This window comes from Nomascus leucogenys, chromosome 15, assembly GCF_006542625.1.
Source record: "Nomascus leucogenys isolate Asia chromosome 15, Asia_NLE_v1, whole genome shotgun sequence".
Classification (NCBI taxonomy): Eukaryota; Metazoa; Chordata; class Mammalia; order Primates; family Hylobatidae; genus Nomascus; species Nomascus leucogenys.
The window spans coordinates 17,293,808-17,315,954 of NC_044395.1; the positions used below are offsets into that span (position 1 = coordinate 17,293,808).

The window sequence follows — 22,147 nt, forward strand, 5'->3', positions numbered from 1 at the left end:
TATAGGGGAGTTTCCCAGGGGAGTTTCCCAGGAGGCCTTTGTGGGCAGGAGGAAGACTTGGCCAGAACTGGTTCTTCTAGGCCTAAGGAAACAAACTGGGTGGCACATCTGGGTCTCTGCTACAATCCATCAGAAAGCCCAAGGGAGCTGGGAGGCCTAGATCTGACCTAGGCATACACACAAACTAGGACGGGGGTCAGCAGAGGCCCAACAAGAGAAATTTCGGGGAGGTCTCAGGAATGGGCATTGGGCCATTGCTAGAGTCAGAGCTCCAGAGAAATCTATCTGAAGATGTCTAAGGCCCAATAAACCACTCAGAATACTGAAGGCAGAGTCCCAACCCAGGAAAAGAGGCAGCCAGAGACTGGGATGAGGTGGTCCAGGCCATGACCAGAACCCCGGAAAAGCTGGCTGGGATTTAGGTTCCAGGTAGATCTGGAATAAGGTGGATCAAAGCCAGCTGGTAGGTGAGGAGCCCATGTGCTGGGGGATGAGAAGGACAGACGCCCAGCGGTGTTCACTCAGGCAGGCTGAGGTGTGGGGTTGTGGCATTCACAGCATGCTGGTGGGAGCACAGGCTAGAGTGAGCGCGAGGTGGAAGATGACATTAGAAGGGTCAGCTGAGGGCCCTACTGAGGGTCACAGAGGCCACATCCCTCCTAAATGTCACTTCCTCTGGACCTAGAGCTCCTGATCAAGAACTCTCCCAGGATCCAAAGGGCTGCCTGGATTTTTCTGTGTCCACACCTGGCTGCTCCCTGCAGGCAGCTCTCTTCTGAGCCCTGGAAGTGCAGGGGTGCCCTGAGGGCGGAGGGCCATGCATCTGATGCCATCCATCTTTCCCCCCAGAGCCCATCCCCCACTGCGGCCACTATGGATGGGCCCAGGGTGGAGAGTAGCAGGCTTCTAGGGAGGGGTGGGGCTGGTGCCTGGGAGAAGGCTAGAGGACTGTGCATGGCCTTGTAATTTAATTATTCGACTGCAGAAAGGAGATCTCATCTATTGGGTGCTCATCCTTGTTAAGCTAATTGTCTATCTCCTTCACTCTCTTCTCCCCCACTTGCTGGGGAAGTCGCTGCGGCCTAATTGAGTTATCATAAAGATAATGGCTGATGCTCTAGCCAGAGCCGAGAAAGGAGGATCCATCTCACGTCGACTCAGGCTCCAGACAGGCCCCCCAGGGGAGACGTAGGCAGTGTTGGCAGGGGGGTGCAGGCTGCATTTCTAGCGGGAGGAAGGCTGGGTAGATGGTGCTTTGCCCAGAGGCATCTAACCAACTGGTTGTCCTGCAGAAGACCGGGCTTCCTCTCTGCTCTTTCCTGCCACCCAAGGAAGCTCACCTACAAGACAAAAAGATCTCTGGACCTGGTGTGGTGGCTCTTGCCTGTCAACCCAGCACTTTGGGATGTTGAGGTGGGAGGATCACTTGAGACCAGAAGTTTGAGGCCAGCCTGGCCAACATAATGACACCTGTCTCTTAAAAAAAAAAAATTAAAAATTAGCCAGGCACAGTGGTGTGTACCTGCATTCCCAGCTACTTGGGAGGCTGAGATGGGAGGATCACTCAAGCCCAGGCTGCAGTCAGCCATGTTCACGCCACTGTACTCCCACCTGGGTGACAGAGCAAGACCTTGTCTCAAAAAAAAAAAAAAAAAAAAAAAAAAGTTATCTCTTGTTTCTTGTCTGGGCATGTCTGGGGCTTTCTTGGAGAGGCAACCAAGCCACATGGTGATGAGACTTGGACTTGAGGAGCAGACCATGGGTTTCAAATCCCATGGTCATATCTTATGACCAGGGCAACCTAGGGCAATTTCTTTTCTGCTCTGAACCTGAGTTTTCTCATCTGTAAAATGGGGACATTATTGGTAGGAGGATCCGGTGAGATCATGTGTATAAAGCAACGGAACAGTGATGTGAGCTTCCACTCGCCTGTCCTGACACTCGAAGACAATAAAGAGGGGTGAGGTGGCTGAGGGCCCGGTGGGAGGACCCAGAGTTCAGTGCTCTGGTTTCAGATGAGCAGCCATAGGACGTGCGTGGGGAACAGTCTCAGCACCACGCTTCCTCTCCTGCCACCAGGCACCTCGCCTCTATCCCAGGCCCCCAGAGAGCTGTGAGCTGCATCACTGGGATGAGAAGGTGGGTACAGGGGTGCCGAGGAGCAACAGGCAAGCTGGAGGGAAAGGTGAGCAGAGGTCAGCAGGCATGAATCAAATTCCAGGACACATCGAAAGGTCAGAGTTAATCCAGGCCAGTCAAGGCCCTGAACAGAGACAGTGGGTCTCAGCCTGGGCGGGCAGAGGGACAGGAGCCAGGCATCATTAGGAGACCCTGAATGTATAGGAGAACAAGGCCCTAGTGCCCCAGGGCATCTTTGTTCAAGGCCCAACCCAGAGCCCCAGGTAAGGCAAGTGAGGCGGCGTTGGTGGCCAGGCGAGGGCGCACAGGGTCCCGACGGCAACATCCTCTTGCCTTCCCAGTGCCCCCTCTGATCCAGCCCTTCGAGTTCCCACCCGCCTCCATCGGCCAGCTGCTCTACATTCCCTGCGTGGTGTCCTCGGGGGACATGCCCATCCGCATCACCTGGAGGAAGGACGGACAGGTGATCATCTCAGGCTCGGGCGTGACCATCGAGAGCAAGGAATTCATGAGCTCCCTGCAGATCTCTAGCGTCTCCCTCAAGCACAACGGCAACTACACATGCATCGCCAGCAACGCAGCCGCCACCGTGAGCCGGGAGCGCCAGCTCATCGTGCGTGGTGAGCAGGGACAGGCCAGCCTCAGGGGAGGGAGGAGCCAGCTCTGCCTGCTGCTACTGCGGTCTCTAGATTTCCAGTTCCAATCACAGGCTCATGGAAGGTGGGCTCCAGCATCTTGAAGGGCCCTGTTGGAGCCTAAACCTCTTATTTTCCAGGGCAGGAAACCAAAGCCCTGAGCAGAGAGACACTTGCTCAGTCAGTGGCAAAGGCAGGATTGGAACTCAGAGCTCCCAACCCCCTACCCAGTACTCAACAAAAGTTCTCAGCATCTTGGGTTTCAGAAGCTGCCCGCTTCCAACTTTATAATGGCCCAGGCAGGGCTGACCTCAAACGGAAGGTGCTTGAAGCCATAGGATACCCATCAGAGACTGAAATGGTCTGTTTCCCTACCTTCCCTCTTTCTGCAGTGCCCCCTCGATTTGTGGTGCAACCCAACAACCAGGATGGCATCTACGGCAAAGCTGGCGTGCTCAACTGCTCGGTGGATGGCTACCCCCCGCCCAAGGTCATGTGGAAGCATGCCAAGGGTAAGCCCCTGGCCCAGCCAGAATCTCCAAGGACAGGGACAGGGAAGGGAGGATGTTCTGATGGGATTTGAACCTGTTCCCTGCAGGCAACTCCTAGCCCTGGGTGGGAGTCCTCTGGTCTGCACCCCAGTAGACCCCAGGCTACACTTCACCTGGAGTCATCCTCAGCCACCCCCGGGGGGTCTGTGGACCAGCAACAGCCATCATGCTGACTCCGTATTTCCTCTTGTCCCCCCAGATGCAACCTCTCCTCCTCTCCCATCTCCGCCCCAGAACTCAGTGTACACCTGCTTTCCCTACCCCACCCTGCCCTGGGGCCCCAGAGCCTCGATGCCCCCTGCTTCTCACCAGTCAACCTTTTCTGGGGTTAGGGTCCTCCTTGGAGCCCAATTTCATCCCAAGGATGCCTTTGCTTTCTGACTAAGGCCCAATCCTAGACTGTATTCGTGACTGACACTGGGAAATGGAGGTGCAGGGGGTGCCCACAAGGCCCCCTTGGAGGATGCTGGCCTCTCTCCCAGGCCTGGTTGCCTAAGACCAGGCAACTGCCATTTGAAGGCTCAATCTTCTCTCCACCTGCAGCCAACTGGCCCAAACACAGCTCTTTCTTCCTCTCCAAGGAATTCACCCCAAAGAAGCTCCATGCCAGTGTCAAAGTGGGCATTGAGCTGAGACTCCCAACCCCATCTCCTTGCATCAGAGCTGGGGCAAGGCCAGTCCTCTGCTGGGGGGGGGGTCTTTCCTGTTGCCCACCAGGAGCTGTGTGGCCTCAGCACTTTGGGGATGGTGCAGCTCTGCTACAAAATGGCCCTAGATGTGCAAGAGCGAGGTGTCAGGGCCATTCCTGGGGCACTCTCAGCTTATGCCCCAGTGCAGACTCAGCCCTCCTAACAGCTGCCTCCTTCCAGGGAGCGGGAACCCCCAGCAGTACCACCCTGTGCCCCTCACTGGCCGTATCCAGATCCTGCCCAACAGCTCACTGCTGATCCGCCACGTCCTAGAAGAGGACATCGGCTACTACCTCTGCCAGGCCAGCAACGGCGTAGGCACCGACATCAGCAAGTCCATGTTCCTCACAGTCAAGAGTGAGTCCTGTCCCCACACGCGCCCCCCAGCACCCCCAAGCGCCGGCTCTGCACTCTCCCTACCTACTCTCTTGGTCTCCATCGTTTCATCTATGAAGGGGAGGCAGGAAGGCTTCCTAGTCAGAGGTGGGCTTGGGACCCTTGGATGGGGCATTCAAAAGCACTGTCATCTAAAACAGGGGCCTCACCCTGAGAGGCCCCAACTCACCCCACCCTGGTCACAATAAGCTCATGATTTGCTCTGCTGCAATATCATGTGGCATCCTGTTTACTTTGGTCTGTAGATTGGCGATTCAATCTGAATAATCCTATCAAACCATTTATTTTTGCTACTCAATATACCCTTGCTTGTGTACAACCTATTTGTGGCTTAGAAAGGAAAATCGCATATACACAATGTAGAAGGGCCTATAGGTCAGAAAACCTGGGTTCCAATTCCAGGTCAGCCTGATGAGCTGAGTGACCTTGGGTGAGTCACTTCCCTTCTCTGTGCTCCAGTTTCCTCACCTGTGCGAGGGTTCCCTTCCCAGCCCACTGATCTCACAAGATTGTTGTGAGTCCTGCAGGAACTGATCATGGAAAGAAGAAGGTGCTTCAGAAAAGCCCAAGGACCAATGCAGCTCATTACAAGGCGGTGCTGCACCCACGGCTTCTAAATCGCTCTGCCCGGAGCCGGCCTCAGCAGCCTTAGAAGCACACTGCCTATTTGCTCTCCCAGGATTTTCTTAAGTCTCATACAGACATCCCTACTGGGTGAGCCTCTCCCTTTACACCACAGGGGTCTGTATAATGTGTTCCTGGGAATCACATCAGAAGGGCCACGTCCATCTGGCCCCATGTCAAGACATGGCTATAAGGGCCTGAGTGTTAGCGTCTGACCCGGCCAAGTATGAATCTGGGAGCCAGGACTCAATGCCGTGGGACCTTGATGAGCATACTTGGCCTCACGCTACTTCATTTTCCTGATCTACACTATGAGCGGGGGGTTGGGCTCATAATAGGGCCTTACCTGTTACGTTTCATGTCAAGAGCAAGTCAGATGGTGTAAGTGAAGCAGCCGGTATGGTAAGTGGCCGGCAAAGATTTCATGGCCTGGCCAGCTTTGTTATTTGTAGCGGCAGTCCCTCGAGGGTGCCTGTGGGAAAGCCTGCTGACAGCATAGCCCCGTGTGTGGTCCGCCCAGCCTCTCCCCAGAGTTCCCGCCTTTAAGAATCATAGCTTCTTTATCACTTGCCAAAGCCCGTGTTCAGCTCAGCATTAAGACAGGGAAACCCCAGCGATCGATGCTCAGGGAGCTCCGAGCCGGAATCCCCGCCCTGGGGAGCCGCTTCCCTCACACTATCAAAAGGCACTTTGTCCTTAATAAAACCAGGCAATCAATCTACATCCCTCAGCTTGGGAGAGCTTGGCTAATTCTGGCTGCGCGAGGCGGGGGAAGAGCAGGCACCTCTGCAACCCTCCTCATCTCCCAAACTCGTAGATGCTTTTTCGCTGTTGTTGTTCTTTGCCTTTTCCTTTAAGTTAGGGGATTCCGCTGAGCTGCCAGCTCTGTGGCAAGTGGTTGTTCCATGGAGATGCAGGGGTCGTGGGTGCCGGAGGACACAGTGATCAGGAGCTGGGCTGTGTGTGAGGAGACCCCGCATGCCTCAGGCTATCACTGATGCCCTGGGCCCTGGAGCAAACCACTTCCCCTGGCGGGCCTGCACTTTTTCTATGCCATCCTCACTTTGCAACCCAGCAGCAGCCGCGAAGCACTCTGAGGGGTTCAGAAGGAGCATATTTGGTAAATCCAGGGCCACCTCCTGAACACATGCTGCGTAAAACCTCACACACCACACACACACACTGGGGCTCACCTATGGGACCCTGTCTTCCCAAGGGAATGGCAGGAGTTTCCCACTATGCCAGTCACTGCTGGGCAGAACCTGGACCTGGCTTCCTCCTTCCTTTCCTCCCCCATGTCCTCATCTGCAGGCCTTGGTGTGCTCCTTCACTTCTCTCCCGGTAGGGCCGGCAACAAACCTTTCTTACAGCTGTCTCTCCACACCTCGGGGTCATGTCATCCCACTCAGGGCACCTCTGATCACGCTCAGCACCTCTCAACAACCACTCATGGCTCCTGCGTGGCTCTCAGATGGGCTGCACTCCAGCCTTGCCACGCACACACTCCCTCTCACACATCCTCTGTTTCTCACACCCTTCCTGTCACAAATGCCCCCTCCCATTCTGGCCCCACTCTCCCCAGTGACCTGCCCCAGCCATCCTAGAGGCCCTCATGCCACCCAGAATCCAGCAGGAGGGGAAGAAGCAGGGCCGAGGACATTGGAGGCTCCAGGGCAGTGGTCATGGAGGCTGGCAGGGGCAGGGCCTCTGTCTGGGGTTGGAGGAGCTGACTGTCTTTGTGTAGCAGCCTGCATGATTCTGCACTGTATCTGGCTGCCAGAGGACACTCCTGTGACAATGCAACACTGTCGGGAGGCGAGGGGTGGAAGTGGACACTGGGTGGACCGCTGGTGCACCTGGCCTTCTTTGGAACATTTGTTCTGCCTCCTGCTGCTTTGAGGCAGGTGCCTGTTCCAAGTAACCCACCCCAGCTATTGCCCTGCACAGCCTCTCTCCTTGCCTGCTCTTTTCTTTCCCTCCTTCCCTTTTCCTCAACCTAATAGCAATTCTCCCACTCCCCCATTCTGATTTCAGTTTAAAGGGCACAGGTAGGTAGAACCTTCAGGACCTGGTCACCCATGCCCTCAGCAGGAGAAACCATTCCTCGTCATCCCTCAGTCCATCCCAACGCCCACACCATCGCCTACTTGCAGAGCCAGCCACAGAAAGATCTACCATTTGCAAAGCCAATTTCAAGGTTTGCCTCAATGCCCCTAACACACTCGGGAAAGTTTTGACCCAAAATAACTTTACCTTTCCAGACCTCACACTCTCATGAACTCTCAGAAAGCAAACTGATCTTAATCCCCACTTTGCCCAAGCAGAAGAAAGAAAATACATGTATCAAAGGGAATATAACAGCAGAGAAAGCCTCCAAGTGTCAGACTGGATGTTTGTGGTTGGCTTCTAATGGGGAGTGTCTATACCATTGATCCCTGCAGCTTCCAGTGATAACTCAGCACTCACTTAATGGTGCTCCCTGAGCACTCACTAAATAGGTCAATAAAGCGTGGTGATTAAAAGCACAGACTTTAGAGCCAGACGGCCCTGGGTTCAAAGCCCAGCTCTGCCACTGGATAGCTGTGAGGTCCAGGACAATAATCTCTGTCAGCCCCAGTGTCCTCCCCTGTAAGTTTGGAATTACTGTGTAGTACTTTGTGCATTGATAAGGTCTAAAGGAGACCATGCACTTACAGCAATTAATACAGTATTTGGCAATAAATACACATTCAATAATTAGCAGTCATTAGTTTTAGGTGCTAGAAACCTGGTGATGAGTCAGACAGAGCTGCCGTTCTCAGGGAATTTAGAATCTTGAAAAGGAAATAGACACCCAAAACAACTATGATACACAAAATGATAAATGCCTTAAAAAGCTACAAACAAGGAGATACAGAAAGAATCTGAGATAGAGTCATCAATTTTAACTCTGGGGGTGAAGAAGCAGATGTCAAGAAAAGCTTCACAAAAGCAATAGTCTTTAATTAGGGCTTGAAGGATGAGAAGGATTTGGACAACAGCCAGCAGGGATGGAGGTCATGCCCTTCCAGGGATGTGGAGCGCAGTATGGAGACAAGAAGGCCTGTGAATGTCCTATGTTGAGGAAACTCAGGGTGTCTGGCAGAGAGTGACAGGGAGAATGAAATGTGAGATACTATGGCCTTTGGAAGCTAAATGTTTTCTTTCTATGCAGAGTTGACTCTTGACACCAAGCTTCGAACAAGAGTTCCAGGAGTCCGAGGGTCTGGGTGGGAGTCGGAATTCCCAAGCCAGTTCTTGGAGAACTGCTATGCAGAACCCTTTTCAGGATCGCAGGGAGCTGAGGGTTTATTAGAGCAGGCAAGTGGTTTTCCAAGTCCTTGGACATCTTTGATGGCAACCAACCAGGCCCAAGTGGTCCTCACTCCTCCCTGAGTCTTGGTGGGGGTTGAACTCACAAGTGCCTGAGCATACAGTCCAGCATCGCCGCCTGCATGTACAGCACTTTACAGTTTACAAAGCTGTTCTCATATCTTGCTTGCGAGGTTGGTAGGCAATAGCTCCTTCTCAGAGAACGTCAGAAATTAGATCAAGGTCATTGGGTTAAGTATAGTCCCAGCTGAGGCCAGAACTTGCTTCTATAGACTGATGGTTTGGTAGAAGGAACACAGAGTAAAAAGGCTGGGTGCTAGTCCTGGCTCAGACCGAGTGGCTCTGCATCAGTGAGCTGTCCCTTCCTTTCTCTGGGCCTGTTTCCTCATCCATACAGTGAGAGGCCTGAACTAAGATCTAGTCACTGGATGACCCCAGTTCCCTTCCAGCTCAGACTAGCTATGACTCTAGCAGCATGGGTAGTCTTTTCAAGGCACCAGACCACCTCCCAGAACTTGGTTGAAAATAAATGTAATTAATAGAAGAAAATACCACATCCACAGAGCTGCCTTTTATTTCCCTTTTAAAATGTATTTTTAAAAAAGGAAGAGAGATAATGACCAAAAGGAGGAGGAGGAGGTAATTCCCCCTTCAACTGACACATGGGGAAAAAATAAAGCATCTTAAAAGAGAATTCTTCAATGAGAGGCAGGTACAAAGCCAAGCTGCCTAGTCCCAGGCAGAAGGAGGCTGGCTATGTTTTGAGGCAGCCATCGCATGGCAGTGCCCTCCCGGGATTCGGCCATCCTCTTGTCCAGCAGGTGACCTTATTAGACAGGTCTCATTGGGCCTCCCAGACTCTCCTCCACTCTGTGAAGGCACCAGTGATTGGGTTCTAGACAAAGCCCATGGCCAATTAAACCCATAAGGGCTCTTTGTTTGGTTTGAGTTTTGATTTATTTGTTTAGCAAAATGTCAGACCAATTAAAGTGAAGTCCAAGTGCCCTCAGCAAGCACACACCCAGCTGCGCAGCCACAACATCAGGAGCGGGGAGCTTGGGGCCAAACTCCCGTGAGGACTTGAGAAATGGAGGGGGCGGGCCTAGCAAAGGAAGCCCTTGGGCCTCCGTGGACCAGGTCACCCGCCATGATTGGCCACTGGGACTGAGGTCAGGATGCAAAACTTCAGAAAAGTGTGTCTGGTGATCCAAGATGGTCTTCATTTCAAATTTGCCCAAAGGACACTCCTTCTTGTCAAACAGAAACAGCACCTCCCTGAGACCTGGGGGACTGGGGCCCCCGCCCCTTCCACAGGGCAAGGAGTCTATGAGCCCAAGAACATGGCTGCTCAGAGCCCACAAATCCCTTTCTAGACCACAGTCCAGGTACCCAGGGAATTCCCTGCTTCCAGGACCTCCCGAGAGCTCCTCCACAGACTGTCCTCCCACAGATGGGCCCTGCCACTGCTGTGACCCCTAGAGCTGAGGGACGGCTATTGGCAGGGCATGTAAGTGGAGCCTGGGCACATGGATTGGGTGTCCACACACTGTACTCACAAGGCCCCTCTCAGCACAGGTGACAAACTGAGGCCCCAGAGAGGGCAAACAACTGGCCCAAGATATTCCTGTGTGTTCCCTGGTGGTGGGTCCTATCTCGTCACAGACTGAAGCTCCTTGGGGGCTGGGGCTGGTCTTTGCCTCCCTGGGTGGGAACTCTCACTTCCGGCACCCAGCTCAGCACAGGCCTTTGCCCACTCTGGATTGGCTGACTGACCTCTAGCCCACAGGTCTGGTCCAATCCCACCCGGGCTCACAGGTCACCCCCTCTGCTCTTCCCTTCTCCCCTTATGAGTCCCCCTGATTGGGCGAGTGAGGGACGGGATAGACTCTCTGCTGGATCTTCAGGCAGCAAGGGGAGGAGGCAGGGCAGCATTCAAGGGCTGAGGCCTGGGTGCTGATTTACGCTGGCCTGGGCCTGGTGCTTGGCCCTGCCACAGCTGTGGGATTTGGGAGCCATCACCTGCTCTCTCCAGCCAGGTAATGATCATAGTCGGCCTCACCAGCCCAGCCTCCAGGTGGCAGAAAGGTCCCCACCCTGGCCCATGCCAAGCTAAGGAGCCCCCTCTGGAGACCTGGGGCCCAGTGCCCACCCCCACCTCCACCGCTGCTGGAGGGAGGGAGGGAAGGGAAGAGAGAATGAGTCATTGTGATGATTTCCATGGCAATGATCATCCGGCTGTCTCTTTGGCCTCATTGATTTTGAGACTTCACAGACTAAGGAGCAACACTTTGACTCCTGCTTCATCAAACAGAGACAAGGAGAAAGGCTGGATACATCCTCTCATCAGGCCAGGCTCCCCGCCACGGCCCCCATTCTCAGAGGAGCAAGGAGTCAGCAAACCTCCTTGGGACCTCGCCAGGAGGTCTGCAGCCCTGAGCCAGCTGCAGGCTCTCCCCACCCTCTGCAGAGCCCAGGGAGGCCAAAACAAGTGGTTCATTTAGGGGACAGAAAGGTTCTGATCCTGGTTCATGTCCCAGTGCTCCTCACTATGCCCTGGGTAAATTAAGCATAGTCTTTCTCCCAGGGACTCAGTTTGCTCCTCTATTCAGAGGGGTCACCATCCTCCTGTCCCTTTCCCTCACCCACTAAGGCATGACTAGAGCTCAACAAGCGGGTTGCATTCTGTTGTGCCAGTGGAGACTCAGGGGCATGTGTCGCCAGTTCCAGGCCCCAGCATTCAGAAGCTGTAGCCTTTTGTGCTTCGGGGAGCTATAGGAAAGATGAAGATAAGCCTGAACCAACGAAACGTGGGAGATCTTACTGACCTCCCAATGCCAACAGTATCATTGGAGCAATCACATCGCATCCCAAACCTAACCCCAAAGTGGACGTTTGTGCAAAAGTTTCAAGGTCGAATAGAACAGTCTCCATGTGGAACAATCTCCATCCTTGCCCTGGTCCCCTGACAAGCAGGGAGGTTTTATTAAAGGGATAGGAGGGATGAACCTGCCCATGCATCCTCCCGTTCCAGTTTAAAAGTGCTTGTCCCTAAGGGTCTCATCTGGGCTCTTACCTCCTTCTTAGAGGCCTTAGCTAGTGGTGGCAAAAAAGCACATCACCACCACTTCACTCTCATCCCTGCAGTCCCCATGACCACAGCACTGAAGAGTTTCCAGATGGATCTGAGCTCCAAAGTACCATAAAGGGCAGAAACCAGACGAATCACAAAATTGTGTGCATCCTATATGTTAGTTAAGGTGAAGGTGCCAGCAAACGCTCCAAGACAAAAGAGAGTCAAGGTTATCATGGGGCGGCCCTACTTAATAAGAAAATGCAGGCAGGCACAGAGCTTAGCAGTGCCTCCAAGCCCTGCCCTAAGTGGGCAGGCCAGAATTGCTCCCCCAATTACAGTTGAAGCCCCTCTGAATGGTGGGGCCAGAATAAATTGTTGGATCAGCCAAGTAATAACCAGGTGCTTCCTGAGCAGCCCCCGGATGTCCAGCCTGGTGACAAAGACTAACAGAGAGAAAGGCAAGACTGAAGCACCCTCCCTGCCCTCCAAGAACATATAGACTCGTTAGGAAGCTGGAACTGACCTTCAGGAAACAAGACAAGATCACCTGCTAAAATGTTTGGCACTAGAAGTGTGATGTGAGGTTAGAGAAGGAAAAACCCGAGGTGGACAGACGTGGTCAGATGGAGCTTTCCGGAGGGATGGGCTTGAGTTGGGTTTGGAAGGGCAAAGGAAGAAAGGAGGCATCGAGGTGGAAGGAGGAGCATGAGCAAAGACCCTGGGGGCAGGAAGCCCGGGCAGGCAGTGAGGCACTCACCTGACCAGAAGGTGGCTGCTGGAGACTAGAGTAATGGGAAGTATGGTTCTGAAGTCTGGACATGATGCACTAGATGATAGGAATGATATTAAGATCTTGAGCATGGAATGGAAAGAAAATGGAACATTAAGAGTCATTCTGAAGGAACAAATACCAGGCCTTGATGAATGGGACAGAGGAGCTGGGAGAATCTAGGGCTCCAGGCTGAGAGATGAGGATGATGGTCCCACCAATAGAAATGGAGTAGACGGGAATGGAGGGGTGGCATGTTCACTGTGACTGTCAAAGTGGAGGTGACAGGGGGTGCCCTGAGCAGCCGGACACTGGCTGACACTCTGCCAGGATCCTCCCTAGAGCTATGTGCTAGACCAGACGAGCTTAAGGCTCCCACCCCCTGCCCCCTGCTAAAGTGACTCGTGACTCTTGTGACTGGCAGGTGTCCTGTCCTGAGCCAGAAAGCAATGAGACCGGGGGCTGAGCGCAGATTCGCCTAGAAGCCTGAGCCTCCACCCGCCCCTCCCTGCCTAGTCCTCTGGGCCTCTCAAGTCCACAGAGACTTAAGACATGGCAGAATTCAATTCTAAAGAGCATCTTCTCCTGTCTATGTTTGCTCGCATCCAGCCCTGGCACTGTTCATCCATTACACAGCAAAGAGCTTGAGCCAGGTGCTGGGGAGGATATTGGGGGCAAGATGGTCTTGGTCTTTGCACACTCCTGCACCTGCCTGCCTACCGCCAGCTGGGGCCTTTGGGGCTGGGAGCATAACAGGGGGTGCACTCCCCATAGAGCAGGGAATGTGAAGCCCAACCTGGCACCTAGGAAGCCCCCCCAACCTGGCCCAGCTCCATGGGGCAGAGGCTTGGCTACCATCCCTGGGCACTCTGCACTGAGGTCTAATCACACACTGGATCCCTGCATTAGTTTCCAATGGCTGCTGTCACAAAGTACCACAAGCTGCATGGCCTGAAACAACAGGAACTTATTCTGTCACAGTTCTGGGAGGCTGAGAGTCTGACATCAAGGTATCGGCAGGCCCATGTGCTCTTGAAAGGCAAGGAGGCTTCTTTGCCTCTTCTGGTGGTTGCCAGCAGTCCTTGATGTTCCTCGCACTGTAGACACATCACTCCAATCCCTGCCTCCATCACCACATGGCCTTCTCTTCCTGTGGCTTCACATCCTCTTCACTCTATGTGGGTCTCTTCTCTTCTTATGAGGACACCAGTCCTATTGGATTAAAGGCTCACCTTACTCTGGTATGACCTCATCTTAACTTACATCTTGATTACATCTGCAAAGACCTTATTTCCAAGTAAGTTCCCGTTCACAGGTACCAGGGGTGAGGACTTCAACATATCTTTTGGGGACACAATTCAACCCACGACAATCCCATGCCCAGCCAGTGATCTGTTATTGATAACTCCATGCTTTCCAGCATCTGAAACTGACATGCTCTCCTTCCCTGCATCCTATAACTGCCGCTGTCTGAATGCAAAATAGTCTGTAGCCAAAAAATCCCTCTAGGTCAAGTCTAAAAGCCCAACACTCCTGTGCACAAAATCTCAGGTCAGGGTTCAGTAACCGGATCTCATATCTGGCCAGTGGTCTATGTAACTGGAAGCCAGCCACACCCATTCTGTATGTTGTGTTGTCTGTGGCTGCTTCCAGGTACAACAGCAGAGTTGAGTCCTTGCAACAGAGACCTATGGCCCACAAAGCCTAAAATATTTACTTCAGGCCCTTTACAGCTCTAGGGTATTCACAGCAATGACCCGGAAGTATCTTCCAAGTGATCAAAGGAAGATGGCATCTCCTTCTGTTTCTGAAAGGATTCTGATGTTTGGAGTCATTTTTCTCATGTCTAAAATGGAAATAAAAAATACTACCTACATCTTAGGGCTGTGTTTGGAGAAGGGAGGGTTAATGAGATAATTCATGTAGAGCATTAGCCATGGTGTGTGCACATAATAAGCATTCAATAAATGTTAGCTATTATTATTACTATCATTTTTCCAACATTCTCGGGAAAGTAGAGGATCAGGCCAGGCACAGTGGCTCACACCTGTAATCCCACCGATCTGGGAGGCAGAGGAGGGTGAATTGCTTGAGCCCAGGAATTCAAGACTAGCCTGGGCAATCTGGAGAAATCCCATCTTTACAAAAAAATACAAAAATTAACCGGTCATGGTGGCACACACCTATAGTCCCAGCTACTGAGGAGGCTGAGGCAGGAGGATCACTTGAACCCGAGAGATTGAGGCTGCAGTGAGCCATGATCATGCCACTGCACTCCAGCCTGGGTAACAGAGTGAGACTTTGTCTCAAAAAAATAAATAAAAAGTAGAGGACCAGGCCCGGCGTGGTGGCTCACACCTGTAATCCCAGCACTTTAGGAGGCCAAGGTGGGCAGATCACGAGGTCAGGAGATGGAGACCATCCTGGCCAACATGGTGAAACCCCATCCCTACTAAAATACAAAAAATTAGCTGGGCATGGTGGCGCGCCCCTGTAGTCCCAGCTACTAAGGAGGCTGAGGCAGGGAAATCACTTGAACCCGGGAGGTGGAGGTTGCAGTGAGCCGAGATCGTGCCACTGCACTCTAGCCTGGTGACAGAGCGAGACTCTGTCTCAAAAAAAAAAAAGAAAAAAAAGAAGAAGACCAGAGGCAGGGGGAAAACTGGGTCCCCATCTTCATTTGAGAAAACTCCCTGTCCTGCGCTTCTACTCTTTAGCAAGGAGCCAAGAGAAGGGGTGACTGGCCCCATTTTAAAGCTGGACAAAGTAAGGCCTGGTGAGTTTGAGGGCCTCAACTGGACCCCCAGTGCAGCAGAAACAGTTCTGCAGTCTAAGTCCCCAACCATTCTCTGTGAACCTCACCCCTACCCCTTGCACACATACTGTTCGGGCCAGTTCTGCTCCCTGTATTCTGCTCCCTGTGTACTGTAGCAGTGGACAGCCAGGGTCCCATGGGCCCCAGCTCCTCTGGCACTTCCCCACTGGCTGTCGGCGCTGAGGCTGATTGCTTCCATGCAATCTGAATTAATCTCATGCTTCAGGTGGAGCTTGGCTAATCAGGGGAGACAAGAAGCCAAAGTGGGTGCAATCAAATTAACAACGCCATGGCCCTGGCTCTTTAAGAAGGGAAAAACAAAGCAGGCACCAGAAGGCACCCCCTCCCCACTCCACCCCCAGCCTTTCCCAGGGGAGGCCTGGAGATGCTGCTGCTGCCATCGAACGCTGAGCGAAGCGCTGCTCCCACCCGCCCTGCCGACCACCCGGCGCGCCAACAATGCCCCTTTGTGGCGGCTTATCTCACACCGCCAAACAGCGCTGCAGCTCTTGTCGGGAGCTTGTTAACATGGAGCAGCGACACAAGGCTTTGGGGGGAGAAGGGAAGTGGGGTGGGGAAAAGGAGGGGCCCCCTCACCTCTCAGGGGTGCATGTAATCCTTTCAGAAACAAAAGGCGATGAGAGCCTTGAACACACGGGCTCCCTGCTCCCTGACAAGGTGGGTTCACAGAGCCCTTGAGAGGCTTCAGGGCACCTGCTGTCCCTTGGAAAAGCCTCTCCCAGAAGGCAAAGAGGACGTCCAAGAAGGCATTTTATCGTCCCCAAAGCATCATTTTTGGCGCAAGGCTCTATGAGAGTCCCGGAGAGATTTCAGTTAGACTTTCAGAAGGACTTCCTGACAAAGTCAAGTCCCTTCCTGATGAAGAACACCCTAAGTTTGCTGCCCTTCGTCCAATCCTGTTGCCTCTGGGGTTGTCCTGCCAGAGGCAGCTGCTGTCACAGAAGGTAGAGGAGGGCTCATCCAGCCCTGGGGTTCTTCTCCAAACCACGTGAGAATTACCTCAGGGGAGGGATGGGGAATGCAGGTGCCCAGGCCCACCATGGAACAATAAGTCAGAGCCTGGGGGGCAGGGTGGGATCTGTGTAATATTTTTTAAAAGCTTCCAAGGTGATTCTCAGATGTAGCCAGGCCTGAGAACCTCCTCAAGACCCTCCCCCAGACCACCCACCTGGAAGTGCAGACTAGCCTAACCTCTTGGTCCCATGGTTCCCAAACCAATCTTCTTTCCCCCAAATTCACGTGCATTTCTCTTCAGAGAAGCTCAGCTTGGCACCCCCATTCTTGGGCCCCTGATTCTACTTCGATGTCTACTGGCCTTCTCTGACATTCATGAGGTTTTTTGTTTTTTGTTTTTATTGAGACAGAGTCTCACTCTGTTGTACAGGTTGGAGTGCAGCGGTGCAACCTCGGCCCACTGCAGCCTCCACCCCCTGGGTGCAAGCGATCCTCCCACCTTAGCCTCCCGAGGAGCTAGGATTCCAGGCACACGCCACCATGCCCAGCTAATTTTTGTATTTTTAGTAGAGACGGTCCATGTTGGCCATGGCTGGTCTCAAACTCCTGACCTCAAGTGATCCACCTGCCTCGGCCTCCCAAAGTGCTGGGATTACAGGTGTGAGCCACCGCACCCGGCCAACATTCACATTCTTACTCACGTCGCAGATGAGACCACAAATGACCTGGGCCATGGCCTGACTCTGCCACTTACTAGCCATGCGACCAGGGGCAATTTACTTATCTCAGCCTCAGTTTCCCCATCTGTAAAGCAGAAATAAAAATAGGGTTGTGTGAGGATTCCATGAATTAATGCAAGTAACAGAATCAGAACAGTACCTGGCACATAGTAAGCTCTCAGTAAACAGACTGTGATGATGATTATCATAGTCACGCCCATGAATGGGGTGAAGATGTGCCCAGGCTTCCTTTTGGAGTTCAACGTTCCATGCCTCTGTTGCATTTTAGCAGCCTCTCCCAGCAGCCCATGGCATTCTCATCCTGTTCCTTCAACATCCTCCTTCCCACACGCACTGCTCGCTCCTCTCCCTTGGGTATTCATAACTGAATCTTCACTCCCTGGTGACTTGGGGACTTGTCAGAAACACCAGCTGAGCTCCAATCACCAGAGGAAAAGAGGCCAGGAGACAAAGACAGGGAAGGCCAGACTCACCCTTCTCCCCAGCTCCTGCCTCCAGCCCCAGCCTGCCCTGGACTGGCCTCCTGGCCCTGCCAGCCCAGCCCCTCCTCCAGCGTTCAGCCTCTTTCAAAATCCCCCACTCACCTTCACTCTCCCCAGAATCTCTCCATGTGGGGAAGAAAAACCTACACAGGAGAAGGCTAGGATACACTGAAAGAAAGGCGCTGGCCAGTTGTCAGAGGACTTACGGCTCAGTCTCCTTCCTGCCACTCACCAGCTGTGTGACCTTACACAAATCACTGAACCTCTCTGGGCTTCCATTTCCTCACTGGTTCTGTAGGGGATAATAGACTCAGGCCAACTCCTTAATAAGAATGAAGCTGGAGGCAAAGGATGCAGCACTGCTTTGTAAACTGCAAGGAGTGGGCCTGCCCCAGCTTATTAAGTGGGACCCCAGTGGAAGGGGGGATCTAGGGGCGCTGAGTAGGGGCCAAGTAGGAGCAGAGTTTGCAATCACCGTGGCAGGGTCTGGGGACCCCTAGAACTCTACCTCCACGCCCAGGGGTTGGTCAGAAAGTGTGTGGATGCTGGGAGTGAGTGAGGCAGCAGAGCTGTCTCGTTGCGTTTTAAAAATCTATCAGCCTCTCACATCAAATTAAAATGTAAATAGCAGCTGGTCCGAGCAGGACCTCAGGGGTGACAGGAGCCGGCCTGCGAGTAATTTCACAGACGGGAACCGGTTACATCGGATTCTGACAACTGTCTTGTTTCTGAAATTGATTTCCTCCCACCTCGGCTTGCTGCCCTGAAAGGGCCCTGGAGCAAGGGGAGGGTGATTCCTCTTCAGCTCTGGTGCCTTTCTCCTCTCCGTGGCGCTTCCTCTCCGAGGGGTGCCTGCCCATCACAACCAGCAGAAGGAAATCTGGAGTTTCCGCATGGTTATAAGGCAGCTTCCTGAGCCCCAGTGGCCCAGCAAGGCTCCCAGCTCCCCTGAGTGAGCCTAAGTGTGGACTGGGACAGGCTGCCCTGGGACACTGGAGGAGGACGGCAAAGACAACCAGTAAAGCTCTCCTTTCCACAAATACGAGCCAAGTCCTGCAATAGAGATGCTTCTGCCCTGGAGAGTCTCACAGTCAGACACAAGGAGGCAAGGATGCTGCCGGAGGACAATGCCATGAAGGGGACGCCTCACAGGAGAGGCCTGCATGCAATGTGGGGTGTCAGGGAAGGGCCCTGGAAGTCATCAGGAAGCCTCCATGGCCTTCACCAGAGTTTGCCCCAATTTGGTCATCACAGTGCCAGCCACTGTAACAGGTGCTGGGACTGTAACTGGGGCTTGAATGAAATGGGCTGTCTTCACACGAGGGTCCTCACTCCCCCAGGGTATCAGAGAGAAGACCCTACCCCACCTAAAGCTGCTGTATAGGAAGGAGCTGTGTATTGAGAAGGAGCTCACCCACACCACTGTGCCTAGCCCTAGCCCTTCCCTCCCCTTCTCTCAAGTCCCCAGAAAGTCTCCCCTGTACCTCTGTTTGTAAAGAGAAATCAGATTTCCCTGGCTGTTAATTGAATTAGATTGCAGGAAAGCAGAGAAGTTGTATTTCATTAAAGCCTCCTGTGCCCCACAGAGCAGTGAGGTGCTTCTGTGGCTGTCATTAGCATTTGTCACGCAGGACCCAGCCCTGTGCATACACCCCACCCTGGCTTTCCCGCCTGCACCCCTAAAGCAGCAGTCCTCACTGCCTGCCCCAGGAGTACCTGCTGCAGCTGCCCCGCCCCAAAGGCCACAGCTTTTTGGTGACAGCCAAATTCCATTTCCAAAAGCCAGGGACTGTGTGCAAGGGTGGCAGACAGATGGCTAGAGGTGGCCAGCCCCCTTAGAGGTGGAAGAACCACTTTCTGGAAGCCTCAGTTTCCTCATTTGAAAAGTGGAGATGATAAGACCTGCTTTCATGGTTGTTGTTGGGAGGAACCACTGAACGATAGGCTAAAAGGCAGAGGCATCCAGCTCAGGGCCTGCTTTGTCAGGGGAAACTGGGCATGTGAGAGGCCACGGAGCTTCGTTAAGAAATACATCGAGACGCAGGCTTTGGAGCTGGGGCATAATAACAGCGCCTACCTCAGATGAGTTCATTCATGCAAAGTACTTAGAATCCTTCCAGGACATGGTAAGCACCCAATAAAAGGGAAATATAAAAGTGTGTGTGTGGAGAGAGCATCTGCTTATGGACTGCAGCAGTGTGGGGAGATGTGTGTTAAACAAGCAAGTTAGGGTATTGACGTGCAATTGATCATTGCATCGGGTTATGTGTGTGTGATGCCTTGCGTGGGTTTATGGTAAGGGTGTCAGAGCATAGGCTGTGAGGGTGACTGTGTTTGTGACTGTCTGTTGCGGTGTGTTTCTGACACTGCCTCTCTGTGTGTGGTGTGTGTCTGTGTATGTGTGTGTGTCTATGTATGTCAGGATTTGTACTCCTGGTGAGTGCATATGACCATCTCCCCAGGGAATTCGTGGTGGCTGCCTTCACCCAAAAAGCCCTGTGAGGTACAGCTGGTCTCCATATAGAGAGGGTTCAATCTTGTTTGTTACTGCAACTCAGTGGAGCAGAGAGACCTTGTAGTCCAGAGCAAGAAGGGGGAGGTGGAAGAAGGTGAAGGATCAATGGGGCAGGCACCTATGCCCTGAACTTCCCCCTATTAAGGGGCTGCCTTGTTAAGCCCAGCAGTACAGCAGCCAGGAGGGCCGAAGCTCCTATTTGTGGGCACAGGAGGACACCCTGGTCCTTGGAGGCTGGGTGCAGGGCCTGATGGAGGGGCACGGTGGCAGAGTTCGCTGTTCTGGTTAGTTGGCAGAAGAAGAGGGGAAGAGGATTCCCTGCCTCTTACTGAGGACAAGGGGCTGAAAGCCCCCATCTGCAAGGACACAAGTACTCTGATTCATAGAATCACTTCATCAGACAATAAGCCACATTCCCAGACCATCCTTCCCTCTCCTGAGACCCGGGCACCCCCAAGGGCCCAAAGACAAGGGGCCCAGATCCAGGCCTTAATTGACTCCTTTCTGTGAGGCCACAGGTTGTCTACTTCCAATGCAGGGAGCTTGCCACTTCCCACTGTGGCCCTTTCCCCAAACAGCAGAAAATACTAGAACATTCCTTCTTAGGCCAAGTAGGAGGTCTTCCCTTCCCCCCTTGCAGTGTCTATCCCTTGCTCCCTGGGTTACTAATTCCCAGTTCTCAGCATGCTTTGAAGTCGGCCCATCTTATTGGTCACACTCTAGCCTGTCAATGTCTTTCATCAAATAGGGTCCCCAGAACAAGACCTGATATTTCTTGGTTAATGTTAGGAACAGATAACCTGAGCTTGTAATTATGAGTCCTAGAGAGCTGAGAAATCGCATTCCCAGTGGTACTGGGCCGCCCACCTTTCGCAGCATCGCTGTGTGTTCAGTACTGCCCTCTGCATCCCATCCTCTTTTAAGATGCTCTTCTGCTTACCAGCAACGTGACCTTGGGCAAATTGCTTCCTTGCATCACCTCAGTTTCTCCATTTGCCAAAGGAAGGGTCTGTGTCACTGATCTATACCAGTTCCATTCAGTAGAACCATAACATGAGCCAAATAATATGTAATTTGAAATCCCCTTTCTGTCACATGTTCAAAAAAATAAAAAAGAAACAGGTGAGATTAATTATAATAGTATATTCTATTTAACTCCATACATCTAAAATATTAACAGGTAGTCAATATAAAACTTAATGACAGCCAGGTGCAGTGGCTCACACCTGTAATCCCAGCACTTTGGGAGGCTGAGGCGGGTGGATCACCTGAGATCAGGAGTTCAAGACCAGCCTGACCAATATGGTGAAACCCCGTCTCTACTAAAAATGCAAAAATTAGCCAGGCATAGTGGTACGCGCTTGTAATCCCAGCTGCTTGGGAGACTGAGGCAGGAGAATCACTTGAACCCAGGAGGCAGAGGTTGCAGTGAGCCAAGATTGTACCATTGCACTCCAGCCTGGGCGACAAGAGCGAGACTCTGTCTCAAAAAAAAAAAAAAAAAAAAAAAAAAGGTATTTTACATTCTTTTTTTTCTTCCTATATTTTTGAAATCCACTATGTATTTTATACTTATCACATATCCCAATTTGGGCTGGCTGTATTTCAAGTGCCCATTAGCCCCGTGTGGCCAGCAGCTGCTACAAATTCAGCAGAACAGGTCTTCATCTGGGCTCTGCAATGCTAGGATGCTAGGATTCTGTGGAATCACCTGGCAAGTAACAACTGAAGCCAGTAACTTGTACACGTGTATTTTCTGAACTAGTATGAGTAACAGACATGGGTCTTATACAGCCTTGCACTTCCCAGATTCACTTTTAGGGGCAAGGCCTGGAAGGAAGCTGGCAGTACTCCCATGAAAGGATATACATCCATCTTACTGCACCAGGGCTCTGCTTTCCTTCTTGCCTGAGGCATGCGCCTTTCACATCCACCATTTTCACATCTGCCATTTTCACATCCACCATTTTCACATCCGCCATTTTCACATCTGCCATTTTGAGCGTTCAGCAGACCCAGTTTAGCTAATTGGCTGATTGCATTCACCTGCGCTGGCAAGGATGGAAAAGGAAATGACTTCTGACCTAGTTTTTTCTTTGGGCCTTTTCCATGGTGTCTGATAATGCATGTCAAGCCACACACCCTTTTCCACGCCACTTGTACGTGTGAAGTAGTCCTTATTACCTGGCACCCAGTTGTTTTGAATTCAGGGGCTCATTATACCAGTCCAGTGGGGTTCTGGCTATCAAGCCAGGACCGGCCAGCACTGGCTGACACCAGTGGGTGTAGCCTATGGCACAAGGAACCATTGGCCAGGCCAAGAAGAGCCACTTTGGACACTTCAATGGAGGTTGACTCTGGCCAGGTCATCTTTTGCCTAGGACCACATTCTC

General features: G+C 52.5%; 1 protein-coding gene across 1 annotated transcript in view; it reads left to right on the forward strand.

The window, feature by feature from the left end:
* DSCAML1 (DS cell adhesion molecule like 1) overlaps positions 1-22,147 on the forward strand; it is a 390,710-nt gene that overhangs the window by 304,347 nt on the left and 64,216 nt on the right. The window contains exons 9-11 of the mRNA XM_030829652.1: positions 2,481-2,759; positions 3,167-3,286; positions 4,195-4,371. Coding sequence (XP_030685512.1) covers positions 2,481-2,759; positions 3,167-3,286; positions 4,195-4,371 — 576 coding nt within the window. The remainder of the gene's footprint in view (positions 1-2,480; positions 2,760-3,166; positions 3,287-4,194; positions 4,372-22,147) is intronic.